The sequence below is a fragment of the Cyprinus carpio genome, chromosome A23 (assembly GCF_018340385.1).
Source record: "Cyprinus carpio isolate SPL01 chromosome A23, ASM1834038v1, whole genome shotgun sequence".
In the NCBI taxonomy this organism is placed as follows: domain Eukaryota; kingdom Metazoa; phylum Chordata; class Actinopteri; order Cypriniformes; family Cyprinidae; genus Cyprinus; species Cyprinus carpio.
The window spans coordinates 14,274,119-14,289,954 of record NC_056594.1 but is presented as its reverse complement, the minus strand read 5'-3'; the positions used below and the strand labels follow the sequence as shown (position 1 = coordinate 14,289,954).

Here is a 15,836-nt window from a genome sequence, read left to right as displayed (position 1 = left end):
CTCTGCTTGCCCACTCCTCTCCAACTTGTTGATGATGATGGATTCTGGTGTTTCTCAGTGCATGCTAATTACGCAAACAATAGTTCAAGGTCTAACAGCTTTGATAGTGACGGAAACAGTGAAAATGCTAGTAGTAGAGGGTTCAAGGTCAGCAAGCTTAAATATGCAATTATGCAATCATGCAATAACCAATACAACTGTCCCAAGTTTATTTACATCAACATGTATACATGAAAATTAAGTTACTTCTCCAACCCATTCTAAATCATACTGTGCAATGCCATCACCATACTGTTTTTATTGGGATGTTTCGACCTCTGGAATTCTCATTCTTTCTCTTTCTAAAAGCAGGAGCTCCAATTAAGGTATGCATGAATAGGCAGCAGTGTGTGGGAACAGAGAGACAGCTGGCAGAAAGCCAGCTGGCTGCAGTGAGCTGGTGTTGTATGCTCTGCACTTTGTTTGCTGGTGTGTCTCCCAACCCCAGCCAAGAGATTGGCCAGGACTCTCACAAAAAATATATACAAAAATGAGCACATGCAAAATACAAGGGAAATGCACCTTTTACAACTGAATCGAGAAGTTAAATTTCAAATTAGTTGCTAAATTTGAAATTAGGTTGCAAATGAAATAAAGAATTTTAATACAGTGTTCATCCATCCATTAATTCATTATTTATTTATTCATAAAGCACATTTAAAAAACAACTCAAGGTTGTCCAAAGGGTTATACAGATCAAGATGCACAAATAAAAAAATAAAAACCATTTGAAGACGCCTAATAGATGATTGGTTTGCTCCATAACAAAATGTGAATTGCACTAATCAAGGCATAAAGTAATGAATGCATGGATAACTATTTCAAAGTTCTTTAGAGAGAGAAAAGATTGAACTTTTGCAAGATGTCGTAGATGATAAAAACCTGATTTAACAACAGAATTCATTTGTTTATCAAACTTGAGACCTGAATCAAATAACACACCTAGATTTTTCATACATGGAGTAACATAGACTTAATTCGCCGTGGTCCAGATCACCAAAGTCATAAAAATCACTCGGACCAAACAGTTTGTTCTCATTTAAGGCCAAAAAATTGTGTGTAAACCATAATTTCACTTCCTGTAAACACGCTAGCAGAACCTCCATGGAGCTTGAGTCATTATATTTAAATGGAATGTACAATTGGGTGTCATCAGCGTATAAATGAAATGATACTCCATATTTGAAAAAGATGGAACCCAATGGCAACAAGTATAAAGAGAACAATGTTGGAGCAAGAATAGATCCCTGCGGAAACACCACAGGAGAGATGTGCTGCTGAGGAGGTATGTTTTCCGAAGCATAAAGAGAACTTCCTGTTGGTTAAAAAAGACTGGAACCAATTTAGAACAGTGCCCTGAATGCCTACAAGATTTTTACAGTCGGGAAATAAGAATTGTATGATAGACCATATCGAAAGCTGAGCTGGGATCTAAAAGAACCAGAGCAACAGCACTCCCATTATCTGTAGCCAGCATAATGTCATTGGTCACTTTCAACAGAGCAGATTCGGTACTGTGTAGTTTTCTGAAACCTGACTGGAAAGTATCATATAATGAATTTGAATTCAGAAAAGAATGTAGTTGAATAAGTATAAGTAAACATTTTCCAACATTTTTTAGATAAAAGGAAGATTAGAAATAGGCCTGAAATTACCTAAACAGACACGTCAAGATTTGGTTTCTTCAGAAAAGGAGTGACTGAAGCATGGTTCAGGCAGTCAGGGACCTTACCAGTACTCAAACACATGTTAATAAAAAACAGGAGATCAGGCCCTATAATATCAACAATTTGCTTTATTGGTGGTTCTGGCATACATGTTCATTAATATTATTTAAAAAAATGTTAATAATAGAAACAATCAGATCAACGAGGAACAACAACGGTATACAAGTGCTATGACAAGTCTCAGTTATTAGTCTAGTACAGAACACGTAGCCAGGGTTTTTTTTTTTTTTTTTTTTTTTTTGAATATGATAGACAAGAAAAAGAAAAGGTAAGTACTAGTATTAGTTGGTTAAGTGCAGGGGTCTGAGATGTTTTTTAAAAATGAGTAAAGACTCAGCTGTTCCATTGAGATCGGGAGGTCATTCCATGGGCGCAGTCCAGGAAAAAGTAGTTACCTCTTTGGGATGGCACCACAAAAAAAAGTGTCAAGGAGGACGCTTTAAAAAAACAAGTGTCAAGGATACTTGTGGTTTCAGATGATCAATGATCTTTACGGGTTGAAGAGAAATTAAATTTAAATCAAACTTAGCGCACCTAGTTATTTCAGGAAAAGCATGAGGAGTCAACAATGATTGTGGTCTTGACCTTGTTGTCTTCTCAACAAACAAAAAAAAACAACTGAAAGTTTTTACATAAGAGATCAGACACATTGGGGAAAACATCAACAGCAGGGTTTAAAACAGTGTCTATAGTTGAAAATAGAACTCTTGGTCTATGGTGATTGTTTGTGACAATCTCTGAAAGAAATTTAGATTTAGCAGACTTAACAGCTTTCTGTAAAACAAAGAGAGAATCCCTTAAAATGTCATAGGACACCTGCAACCTGTCCTTATGCCATTTGCTTTCTGTTCATCTACAATTTCATCGGAGTGAACGAATAGTGTCATTAAACCGAGGGGCAGGTTTTTTAATTGAACACTTATTCTTCAAGGGAGCAATGTTGTTAACAATGTTCAAGCAGGTATTTCTAAAAAAAAAAAAAAAAAATGTGTCAACATCAGAGCTTGTGACTGACAATTCATCAACTGCTTTGTAAGCAGTAGTAAAATCCTCACAGGCTGTAGGAGAAAAATAATTGACCCAACGGGTCTGAGCAGGTGTAGTACTTGATCGACAAGGAAGGGCAGTAGTGAAAGTCACAAATTTGGGATCAGAGAAACCAATGTCTCCAATCTCCATGTCCGTAATGGAAAAACCATGGGAGAAGACCAGGTCCAAATATGACCATGAATGTGTGTAGGACTATGCACCCATTGAGAAAAACTACAAGAATCCATAAGATTAAGATTTACAAAAAGATTACAAAAAAATTGGATAGTGGCTTACCAGGACAGCAGATGTGAATATTAAAATCACAAAGCAGTAAAATTTGATCATACATAGTTTCTACATTCCCCAGTCTGCAAATTATTTATTATTATAAAGCATTATTAAACTGTGAGGGTCGGTAAACAACAGCACACAATACCGGATTTGCCATGTCCATTAGAGACATTTGGAAAATCGAAACTCTTATAGACAACAGCCGGGATAATGCAGCTAACTGCGGCCAATCCTCCCCCCACGACCAGAGGATCACGAATGACCGCGAAGAGTTAAAAAATTATAAATTTTTTTGGGAAAGTTAATTGAGTGGACTTATTTAATCCAAGTTTCCATAATTTTCAGTAATTAAAGGTTAAGCGAGATAAAAAAGTCATGTAAAATGAAAGTCTTATTTACCAAAGACTGCACGTTGAGTAATGCCATCCTAAGCAGCGGTGGATCACTCTCTGTTGGAGGTCCCCTGTTTAGCGGGTGCAGAAACTGAGGGTGCACTCCACCCCGGCGAATCCGTGGAACCAGACACACCATAGGCACATCGAGGGAGCCAGGGACAATAGGCCGAATCAAACAGTGGTGGAAAGGTACATCCCACGCAGGCCGTGCAGAACAGCTGGCATAGGTATATATTGGGGGTTTTAGTCTAAAAGCAGTACCTCCTCGTTTACCACGTCTTCTGTGCGTTTCTTGCGAAGAATAGCTGAAGGCCGCTAGCACAGGTGCTCCAGGATATTCATCCAGAACGATGAGTAGTACAAATGAAAACCACTCTTGATATCATTGCCGATGTTAGTAACTGAAGTCCTAATATCTAGCAACAACTGTTGATCATAGACAAAGGTTGTAGGCCACGTCTCGATGACAGAGAAACAGAAAATACTGAACAAAAACCGTAACAGAGAGAGCGACAGACGGCTGGCCAACCACAATTGCACCATCTTGTCCTTTTTTCTCCTTTCATAAAGACTTAAGACTTCAGCATCACTATTTTATATGATTTACGATAAAATTTATAGTAATTTATTAATTTGTGTGAGCATGTTAAATCAAACTATTTATCATTATTTCACATTAAAAGAGAACACAAAGTTATTCAGTCCCAGCAGCTCTATTTATTATTGCACAAAACAACTCCATTAGGGCTCTTAAGTCCATAGGCATCAACATATAACACTACAGAAAAATACTAATAAACCCTTGTATGTTTCCGGCAAATTTCTTTAAAAAGAATGAGTATTTATATTAATTTTTTTTAAAAGGAGATTTGACTGCTATCCTTTCAGATGGAGCTCACACACAGAAAATCAGAGTTATATGAGTTACACAGTGTATATGAAATTTATGACATATGCAAAGTCGGGTATGTACAAGTTAAAATGGGTGTGTGAGATTTATTAAATGGAGTATGTAGATGATTATTATTATATGTTATTTGTATTATTTGTTATTTGGTCTCTGGTATTTTCATAATCATAGCGTGTTCTTATTGTAGCGACTGTTAGCATGCAGCCTTTAGTATCGCATATAATAGTACATTTCTGCCTCATACGGTGATCAGAATTCCCATCGGGTTGCAATCGTAAGTTAATTCAGACACTCGCTGGTGTATGAAAGTGAGTTTTGCCATTAGAATTGTTAAATGTTGATGCTAGTTGCTTTATATGAAAACATGGGAAATGAACAGTTGTGCCAACCGTCTCTAACGCGGATAGACTTTGTTCATGACCACTCCTCTAGTCCCACTTGGCCCAAGGTATTCGGCGGGCCGAAAATCCCGGGCCGTTGGCTCCGAGGAAGCCAGGGACAATAGGCCGAATCAAACAGTGGTGGAAAGGTACATCCCACTTTGGCCTGGAGTGAGCTAGGACGAAGAATTTTGGAGAGACAGTGGAATGGAAAGTGGCTATTTCAAGATAAGACTGGTTTTATGGCCCAGTGGTATTCACCTCACCACACTGGAAGTCACTCTGAAACAGACACATACTGCCCAAAGGAAAGGACTTATTTCAATAATTCATAACCAAAACTTTCTATGAATGAGTATGCATATCCCCGGGTCATTTTGTATTATTGCTGTTCTTGTATATTGTCTTTTGTATTGTATGCTGTTTTATGCATGAATTATGATAGAATCACTAATGTAACCTGTATTGTATGATGTTTTGTGTATGAGTTTTTGTGGTTTGATTAATTTATATTATGGGTTTGTGATTTTGTGATATATTTGTTTTTTGTGAATCTTTAACAGTTTTTGCATCAACAACCAATCCAGTTACATAAATAAAACACCGTGCTCAAAGACAAAGAGTTCCCTCCAAAAGATTAAGTTACCATTAGCTCACTGACCCCCTGGATGTGTGACCTCCACAGAAGTTAAAGGGCACTGTCAGAGTGACCTCGCTTTTTTCTCTCTTCTTCGGCGCTCTTACCTTCTTTCCTCTCGGACATCCAGTCCGACCGTGACCCGTGGGGCCACGCCTGCACCAGCAGGATATCAAAGTTGCAGCAAGCCATGTTGCAACTTTTCACCAAGGAGAGAACTCACCCAATCACCATCGAGTCAACTGCAGTTGCAATTCCAAAACCTGAGACTGCATCTGGACCTTCGTTCAATGGCCAAGACAATGCAAGTATCGTACATTTAACTAAATGAAACAGAGGTTTAGTATAAGCTGTAGACCCTGTTGTAAAACAACGTAGATGGTTTCACTCAGGTAGTTAACTGACTCCCTTTCATTGGTTCATCCCCAGTTTAGTTAATAAAACTTTCGTGCACAAATTACATGAGTTATATCATTTTTTGGGCTGACATGAAATTACACTGAATGCATGCTGCACTCTAAAAACGCTGGGTTGTTTCAACCCAAATTTTGAGTTATAAATGTAATTAAAAAATTTTACCCAACCGCTGGATTAGTCCATATTTAACCCAATGTTGGGCTGAAACAACCCAGCATTTTTTAGAGTGTGGATGAAAAGATTAGTTGATGGTAATATTAATTCTGTTATAGTTACTACTGGCAGCTGATATAAATAATTATAATTATTTATATACATTTCCCTTTAGAGCTAACTTGCTACACTATACACAGACTCCAAACTACTTCTGCTTCCATTTCCATATAAAGTCTCCACTCACATCTTATTCTGATGACTAGAACAGCATGCATTTCCTCTCCGTCCTTTATCTCATGGGATTTTAAAACATCACAGTGTGGAAATGCCATCTGTGGACCAGTTTTGTTCCCTGATATATAAAGAAGCAGATCATTACATCTGATCTCTGCAGATCGCTGTCTCTGTCTCCAGATATGTTGTTCTCTCAACCCTGTAGCCAAAATGACAATGACTCCACAATGCCAGGCTACACTTTTCTCATCTGCAGATCAAAGACTACCTCCCCAGAGCGATGTTCATCATGAGGACTTGGCTAAGGCGTATGGGAAGTAGCAACCTCCTGCTCTGATTAATGACCAACAAAGCAACAGTTAGCGCCAAAGAGGAAAAAAACAAAACAGACCAACGTCCACTACATGACTCATCTAATTCCCAAACTCCATCCTAAAACCACAGATCTTTCAACAATGCAATGCATCTCACCCAACAGTCCCCATATATAAACATCCAGGATAAACACAATGCCAAGAAATATACAAACAGTCCTAGAGCATTACGATGTTCTAGGAGCTGATTGAGAGGATGATGGCTGATGGTCACTGGGTGTGAAAGTATGGCTTCTGGCCTTGAGCCCCAGCACAGAGGCCAGCAGTTTATCAATGTGTCGCCCATTCTGGAGCATTAACTAAAGAGAACGAAAAATAACAAATCTTGACCCAAATTAGATTTAATTGTACATCTATTCTTTCTATAGACATCTGTTGTTGTTTTTTCTCTCTTTTATTTTGTGGCTATGATGTGCAAAGCTTGGAGCCACACATTTTTACCAGTTAGAATTGAATTGAGAATGCATTGTAAATCCAATAGTATTTCTGAATTTGAATTGAGGTAACGAAATGATGAAGATTTGCCATTCAAATTTAAGTAGAATTCAAGTGAAAATTATATTACAAAAGAGAAACTAATTCACATTATTTTGAACTAGAAAGGTGACGTTTGATGAGACAAACATTGAACGTTGGCTTGACAAAGCCCTGATTAAAAGTTTTAAAATAACGGTTTAAAATTCTTCAAGTTCATAGGCAGCCAGTGATGTTGTGATGTTCAATATGTTTGTGGAAACTGTGATACATTTTTTTCAGGATTCTTTGATGGATTTAATGTTCAAATGTACAGCATTTAATTAAAATAGAAATCTTCTGTACCAATGTCTTGTTGTCACTATTGATAAATTTAATGAATCCTTGCTGGAAAAAAGTATCAAATTCTTTTAAGAAAAAAAAACTGACCCCAAACTTTTATACAGTAGTATATGGAACAACAGATGGACAGAATGATAGAATGATAGACAAACAATAGAACGATACACATAACAGTAGACAGACAGATTGACAGAGCATTAGACAGAATGATAGAATGAGAGATAAAACAACCAAATGATAAACAGAACGATAGACAGACATTGAAGTTTTTATTTTTTGGACCAGGGTGGAAGGACTTACCACTTCCCAGAATGTATTACCTCTGACGTATTGCAATTCAGTAAATGTCTTATCCTGTCATTTCCACAGAGTTTTCTAAGGAATGTGGCCAATTCTTTCTCATGAATTAAAAGGACGCCACTACTTCAGTTCTGATTTCTGGAAGTTAGATTGGATAATCGACACATTGTAGCAATAAATGACAACGTTTATGTCACATTACATGCTCATTAAAACATACAGACATGAAAGCCAACACACACACACACACACACACACACACACACACACACACACACAAACACTGCAAAAGCCTGAGGCAACAACCACCAATTTTCCCCAGTGTGGCAGTGTAGCTCCAAAGCTGTGGTAACAAAGGCCCTTTTAAGGTTGGGACTTGCTTAGCCTATGGTTCTCTAGGGAATTCTGAGTCCACATTCCCCCAGCTGTGTGCTGTTTTTTTGTCTAAGGAATATGTGGAAAGTGGGTCTTTATAATGGACCAGCCTTTGAATGGAAGAACTTTTTTTGCAGAATGAACCATAGAGGATTTTTGAGATACACTGCTTCACAATGTTTTATGTCAAATATCAGCACCCCAAAAATCTTTGTTTGCACAGCAGGCATCTTCTACTGTAGTGATGACATCATGATTATTCTGAATGCAAGAGAATGATACATCAGTAACACAGCTTTGCTGTAACTGAATAATTATGAATAAAATAATAAAAATAAAAAAATATTGAGCTTTTTTGACTAAGCCTTGCACGGACATGAACCACTAACATGTACCACTAATCTACATATTTATGTCAAAAAATGTTTGTTTGTGTAGTCATCCTCAGCCAACCCTGTTATGAAAGAGCTACATGACGTGCTTCAAGACACGACTGCCTAAAAAATTACTCCTAGAGTGGATAGTGAAGCTTGGGGATTTAGTGAAGACTTGAGGGCTTCTATCCAAGGAAATGTCTTGAATGGACTGCCGGGCATGAGCTTTTGGTAAGGAAGAGAAGAAAAAAGGAGTAAAAAAAAGGGTGAATGTGTGCAAGCTACACATCTGTATGTAATTTAGTGAATGCTGGTACTATCCCGTGATTCCACTGAAGCCACTAAACGGCATCTTGTTTCTAATCTTTAACAGATGGGTGATCTCCCGTGCCTCTAGCTCCTCTAGTAATGCAGGGGCCTCTTTAGCCATAGACAAAGCAAGGAAAGGAAATTTCACCTTGAGCCCTGCAGATTTTATTGATAAGGAACTGAAAAATAATAACTTCTTTTGAGAACTTATTTGCTTAATCCGGCTGCTATTAAAGCAACAGTTTACCCAAACATAAAAATTGTGTCAAAGTCTGCGAGTTTTGTGAAATTAATTGTTTATTAGACATTCAAAGATTTGTTTAAATTATATAAATGCTAATTTGCTGAATGCTGATGGTAAACGAGAAAGTATTATAATGTTTGCTTTACTAATACTATTAATATAAAAGCAATAGTTATAATACTTTTTTACAGAGGTGGGACCAAGTCATTGTTTTGCAAGTCACACACATGAATTACAACACATGAGTTCGATCATTTATCCCAAAAGAAATGGAAGTGGCACGAGTGCCTGGTGAAGAGTGAGAAAAATTGAGTAGCCTATATTTTATAGTTATATATACAAAACTCATTTTGTGAAAGAAACACTTCTTCAAATTATATTTCAAATGATCATTAGGCCTATTGCCGCTTGCCCACTTCAGAGAGAGAGAGAGAGAGAGAGAGATGGATGGCAAATGTCTGCAATGAAATTTTCAGATCAAATGTGATTTTTGGATGGATTGTTGAGTTTTTATTAATTTTCAGCAAATTACTATTTTTTGTATGTTTGGCACGTTCTTTTGTTTTTAATTATTATACACTTTAAACTCAATTTGGAAAAGAGTGATTCTTTTGATTTGAATCTTCTCAGATTAATCAGTGCACAAATCCAGCCTGAATGACTCATTGATTCAATTGGACTGGACTGATCTGCATTCTTATCATAAGTAGATCGCAGACAATTGGTGCCAGTGCTTTATATGATCTACTTAGACTTACGATGCTTTTGAAAACACAGTCCAACTTAATTCATTTCTATGATAGAGACACAGTGGTGAAAGCTTCACTGGAAGGCAAGTTTGTCAGTGAATAATGTGTATTTCTGCAGCTACTGTACAGCTGCAGAAGACTTGTAATTTAGCGCATGGATTACTTTTGGTGCCAATGAAACATTATGGTGCTTTCGCTTCCTTTTTAGAAACTTGATAGGTTTAGTCCTCATTCAGTGTTACTGCAAGTGCTACAATCTCTTCAAAGAGATTGTAGCATTTCTCTTGAGTTCCAAGAAAGTCATACAGGTTTAGAATTACATGATGGTGAGAAAATGAAATGCTAAAGAGTTTTCATTTTGGGGTGAAATAGCCTATTGAGGAGTAATCATTTTGGTCATCAACTCTGAATTTTGGTTTACAGAACTTTTTTTTCATTTACATCATAAAAGTAAACAAAATAAGTAAACTTATATAAGGAAGCAACCCTAATTAAATGGGCACTGGTGCTTGTTCTTGGTATATCTTAAACTTATATTTAGAAGCTACAGCTTTGACACTGCAATTCATCTAAGCAGTCTCATTTGCGACAAACATCCTAAGGCTCCTTGCTTTCCTATACACTGCGTCCTGAACAGTTAGTGATTTGGCTACGTCATATACCTCAGTATTCAGCACCCATCCCACTACTAAGCTCTTTTTTTGTTCTTATGAACTCAATTTAATGTGTTTAAATCCAAATAATCATAGCTGCAACAAGTAGTGCTTTTTTCCTGACATTGGGCAAAGGCAGGTGAGTGGGTCTCCCATCTGTAAACCGTTCAGAGCAGCTTTTCTTCCAGCTTTTGTCATGGAAGATTAGTAAAGATCATTTCCCCTCTACAACTTGATTAAATAAGTTTGATTATCAGATCAGTCAGTACAGTTACAGGGTGTGATTCATTAACCACCTGCTTAGACCTGTGACAGAGCCCATCTGATAAGAGCTCTGTTTCCTGAACTTACCTGATCTACACCCAATTCACTCACAGTCAAAACACAGCATTAGCCTTATTTACCCTTCTAGACTTTCATTGTTGGACTGCAGTTAATAATACATACACACAAAAAAAGTGTTTTCCTGCTGTAATTGCATCCAGCTGTCAACAAATATATCACACAAGCAGGCCGTGCTGATATTCTCCATAACAGCAAGAATATTTCAATGAACAAGAAATGAATAATGAGTACCTTACATGTTAGACATAATGGCCAGTGAATATGTCTAGTTTTGCTGCATTAACAAGAGTATTTCTGAACGAAGCAAAAGCATGGTCAGCTGTTGGGCAGCTGCAAGCAATACACATTATTGGCATTTATTTCCTGAATGTAGCAGTATGTTTGAATGAATCTGTTGACTGAATGATTCAATGACTCACTCATGTAAGTTATTTCGTTTCTAAATTAATCAGTTTGTTTGAAATAATCGTTTGAATGATTCAGTGAGTCACTCATAATACACAGTTTCTAATTACTCAGAATCAGAGTTTGTAAAATATTCATTGTCATAAGGAATTGTGAAGAATCACGCTTGTCAAGCATAGATATGGTTTATTTTTCTTAGTTAATAATTGTGGAGATGTCCTTAATGTAATATGATGTAATGTACATGAAATGTACACAACGTCTTACATTATGGAAATGGCTTTTTTTTTCTTCAACACGTTCATTTTAGCTTTGTTTTTTTTAATCACATCATAGGATGTCGCAGGACAATTTCAGATGAATGTGAATATAATTTGCTGAAGCATTTATCTTTACCTTTTCATTTTTACAATTTATTTCAATATTTGTTGCCTCCTAACCTCATGGTTATAATGTTTTTATAATATTTGTTTTGTTATTCATACCACAACAATAAATGTTTTTATAGAAATGTTTTATTATAGTAAAAAATACCTAAAATATTAATAAAAAAAATAATTTATAATTTAATTAAATTGCAAAAAGATAAATAATTGTGTATGGCAACTTGAAAATGTGTTTTACTGAGGTCTAAAAAAATTTAAACATATAAAAAAAATTATTGTTTTTATGAGTATATATGAGTTTTTCAGATTTTTTGTGTGTGTATAATATTTTTATAAATGTGAAAAATGTGTTTTTTTTTATTTTAATATTGTGGAAACTGATAGAAAATTATTGGGCTTGAAATATTCCTTATCCTATGGCTTCCTCTAGTGGGCCATGGTTAATATCACAGCTTGAACTCCTATTTAAAGGATCATCCTTATAGGGGTCATCAGATGCTACAAGCATAGACAGGCCCCTCCCGTGACAGTCTGATTGACAGTAGCGTTTCAGCACAGACTGGACTGGCGTCTCACCTTAGAACCGCCCTGACCACTCTTAGACGAGTGAGCTGCCATCAGTCTGCCATTGTTTCACCGCCAGAGCAGATGTAGACAAGAATGGCTCCTAAGCGATTGAGGTGTTCTATTGTTGGATATAATAATGAACATAGCAGTCATCATTTATTTCCGACATCTGAGCTGCTGAAGACGCAGTGGATTACATTTGTTTTTGAAGGGAATGCACCCCTGATCTACATAAATGCATCTATCTTCGCGCGAACCAGTCGTAGTCCAGCTTCACCTACAGAAAAAGTGAGTTTAAGGTTTTTTAATGAATCTTTGCAAATCACCTTTCCTAATAATGTGATAATTAGCAAGTTTCACGTTGAATGTGGCTATGAATGCAGCTAGAGTGGCTTTTTTAAGGAAAATGCTATAAAACGGCTTGTTCTGAAAAGAGCTGTTTTTGACAGGGTAAAAAGGGTGTTGTTTTACATTACCATTGAGAAATTTTAAACAAACTATGTTACAGACTTTTCATTAAGACACTAAAGAATCATATCAACTTGTGGAAAATGGGCATCCGATGACCCCTTTAATGGATCCAGTAAACAATTACTTTACAGCTTAAAACATTTACGACACAACTACAGTACAGTACAGTACAGTTCTATATTGCCCAAAATATCCAGGTTTTGGCTTTTTGCGCTGCACAGATCAATCGGTGTATGACATCCGGAGAGCTATAGAGAATGGACGGCTCGTTAGGCTGGCCACACACTAGACGATTTTAAAATCTTAAATGATTTTAAAACCATGGGAGACGACAGACATGAAGACAGTTTAACTGATTTTTAGCCTTATAATCCTCTGAACGAACACACTAGATGATTTGTGTAGGGCAATAGAAAATACAGTTTGTACAGTATAAAAACCATTACGCCTATGGGGAGTCTCCAAAAGGATAGTGAACCAGCGTACTGGTATACTGTATATGGTTTATGAGGACACAAATGTGTATAATGACATGGGTACTACAATGTAAACATGGTTTATAAGGACACTTCCTGTGTCCCTGTAAAACAAAAGACTTGTAAAACATACAAAACTGTGTTTTATAAAATTCAAAAATTGCCAGTAGTTTTCTGTAAGGGGTAGGTTTAGGTATAGGGTTGGTGTAGGGCGATAGAAAATACATTACGCCTATGGAGAGTTCCCGTAAACCACAAATGCATGTGTGTGTGTGTTTGATAAATGCTGCATCTCCATGATGAAGAATTTCTAGGTCATAGGCTGCAGGAGTGAGGAAACATCTGAGTGCTAAGAAACATTTGATTACTGAGAACTGGTTGCTTACAGTATATACACCTCATCTTCCATTGGTCAGACAAACAGGTAGTACAACCCAAACTCATGCCACTGGTTCAGCCACTGTTACTAATATACTGCTAATGGAATGGTCAAATAAACAGATTGGTGTTTTGATAGCACCACGGTGTTTTACGCTTTTTAGGGAAATCAAACTACACCTTTAAATCTTAGGTGAAGTTATTTTCAGCCATGCTGAAACCATCATAATTTTATGTAAGCACCCAAAACATGCCGATAGTGTTAACTGCACTGCACTGTAAATATTTGGCAAACCCTAAACACTGTAGGCCAGAATGTTTGTTTGTACTGTGGGCTGAGTGCAGCAGAAAGACGCCTTTTTCAGACCATAATAAGGATATCACACTGTCTTTAAGCATATTGCACAGATCAAAACAACTCCTGATATCACATGTGGCAAGAGAGAGGTGTAGTTAAAACAGAAATGATAGCTGCTTTAAACAGGAACATGACATCAACATCAACACTGTCATACACTCTTGTGCCAAGTCAATTTTCAGACTCCATGTTCTGTTGTTTTTTGTTTTTATTTTTTAATGTCATATTCTAGTAAGGGATCCACACTCGCTTAATCTTCTTAATCACTTTCAATGTGACTCTTTAATCAATCGAAAGTGATCAAGAAGATTAAGCGAGTGTGGATCCCTTACTAGAATATGAATTGCTGATTAATCTACGTGCACTAGACTAAAGTTAAGCACAGTGAACTTGATTTTTTCATGATTTTTTTTATTTTTTTTATGTACCTTGTCTCTGTGTTCATCACATTTTAGTTGATCACTGGCAACTTTTGTTGTGTATGTTTAACCTGCTAATACTAAAGTCAAGCAACATTTGGCTAAATATGGTTGTTGTGTCTTACTTGCTCTGTCTCTTCTTCGTACTCTTTCCAGGCTGTCCCGGGACATATCATCCCAGTTCAGTCCCTCTGTGTCCCAAGGGCGCTGTTTTCCTGTTTTCTGTTCCTGTGTCATACTCAGGTGCTCAATACCCTCCGAGTTCTACGACCAAAGATGGACAGTTACAAATTATACTTAAAATGTGTATTTTCAGTGGTCAGTATATATACAAACCTTTTTAAATTACTTATTTTAGATATTAGATATTTATTTTATAATTTGCTGATTTAATACATTTTTAAATATTTGTACACACACACATATGAAAATAATGTTAAGTAATGTTTTTGAAAGGAGTTTCTGATTCTCATGAATGCTGCATTTCTTTATTTGATCAAAAATACAGTAAAAATACAGTGATATTGTGAAATATTTTTACAGTTCAAAAGAAGTGTTTTCTATTTTAATACATTTTGAAATGTAATTTATTCCTGTGATGGCAAAACTGAAATTTCAGCAGTCATTACTCCAGTCTTCATAGTCACATGACCCTTTAGAAATCATTTTAATTTGCTGATTTAGTATGTTTTCAGTGCTGTTCTCTTTGCCCTATATCTAAGATGAGCCATAACAAATACTGAACACTGCCCATAAAGATTAAGAGAAATTTTAGATAAATATTTAAGAGTATATCTAAGATGAGCCATAACAAAGTATAACCACAAGATATAACCACAAGATAATATTTTATAACAATAATATTTTGGTTATTGTTTATCCAAGTCACTTTACTTTTATGTTCAGTGGAAGGTTTCCTACCAAAACAGTGGTTAACATTCCTCACGCAAATGTTTTGCTCTTAAACTATTTGATTTTGGCAAGTGCAGTGGAACTAAAAACCCAAAAGAGTGTGTGTAAAACCCTCCGTGCCTCCGCATTGTTGCTCTTAAACTATTTGAACTGTGTGTGTGTGTGTGTGTGTGTGTGTGTGTGCGTGCGTGTGTGCGTGTGTGTGTGTGTGTGTGTGTGTGTATGTATATATATCCTGCCAATCATGCTCTTATGTCATCTTTCAGTTTGAGTGACAGGTTAATCAGAGCGGTATAAAAAAAATTTAAAATATAATTGCAAAAAAATATTAACAACTTTTATAAAAAGCCTTAAAGAACAGTAAACAGCCAGTTAGAACTACAGCTTGGCAGCAGTTTTGAGAAGACAGCATGCACGTGTCTTAATCAGCGCTAGTTTACTGCGCCTGCAAGTGCTCTAAATTCTTCCTAAACACCCAAGAGATTGTCTTTCATGTGTTGCTGCAACCCGTCACTGCATCCTTGCATAGATTTCCTCCAAAATGCTTGTCTGTCATTCTCTGACTGACTTCATTGTTTATCCCTCCATTCTTTTCCTATCTGTGATGTGTTCTTCATTTGATAGATGTCATTGTTATGACAGTTTTATACATGGATGTTCACAAACAAAGGGTCATTTAATCTTAATATCAACTGTTTTTCTGAAGC

At 36.5% G+C, this 15,836-nt stretch overlaps 1 protein-coding gene across 2 annotated transcripts in view; it reads right to left on the bottom strand.

Annotated features, from left to right (window-relative positions):
* The window catches only part of LOC109064087 (rho guanine nucleotide exchange factor 25-like), a 70,685-nt gene that overhangs the window by 54,054 nt on the left and 795 nt on the right, over nt 1-15,836 (bottom strand). For both annotated transcript variants that reach the window (XR_006153321.1, XM_042713278.1), the window contains exon 2: nt 14,343-14,481. Coding sequence is in view for 1 of the 2 variants with exons in the window: in XM_042713278.1 (XP_042569212.1) it covers nt 14,343-14,481 (139 nt within the window). In the remaining variant the exon portion in view is untranslated. The remainder of the gene's footprint in view (nt 1-14,342; nt 14,482-15,836) is intronic.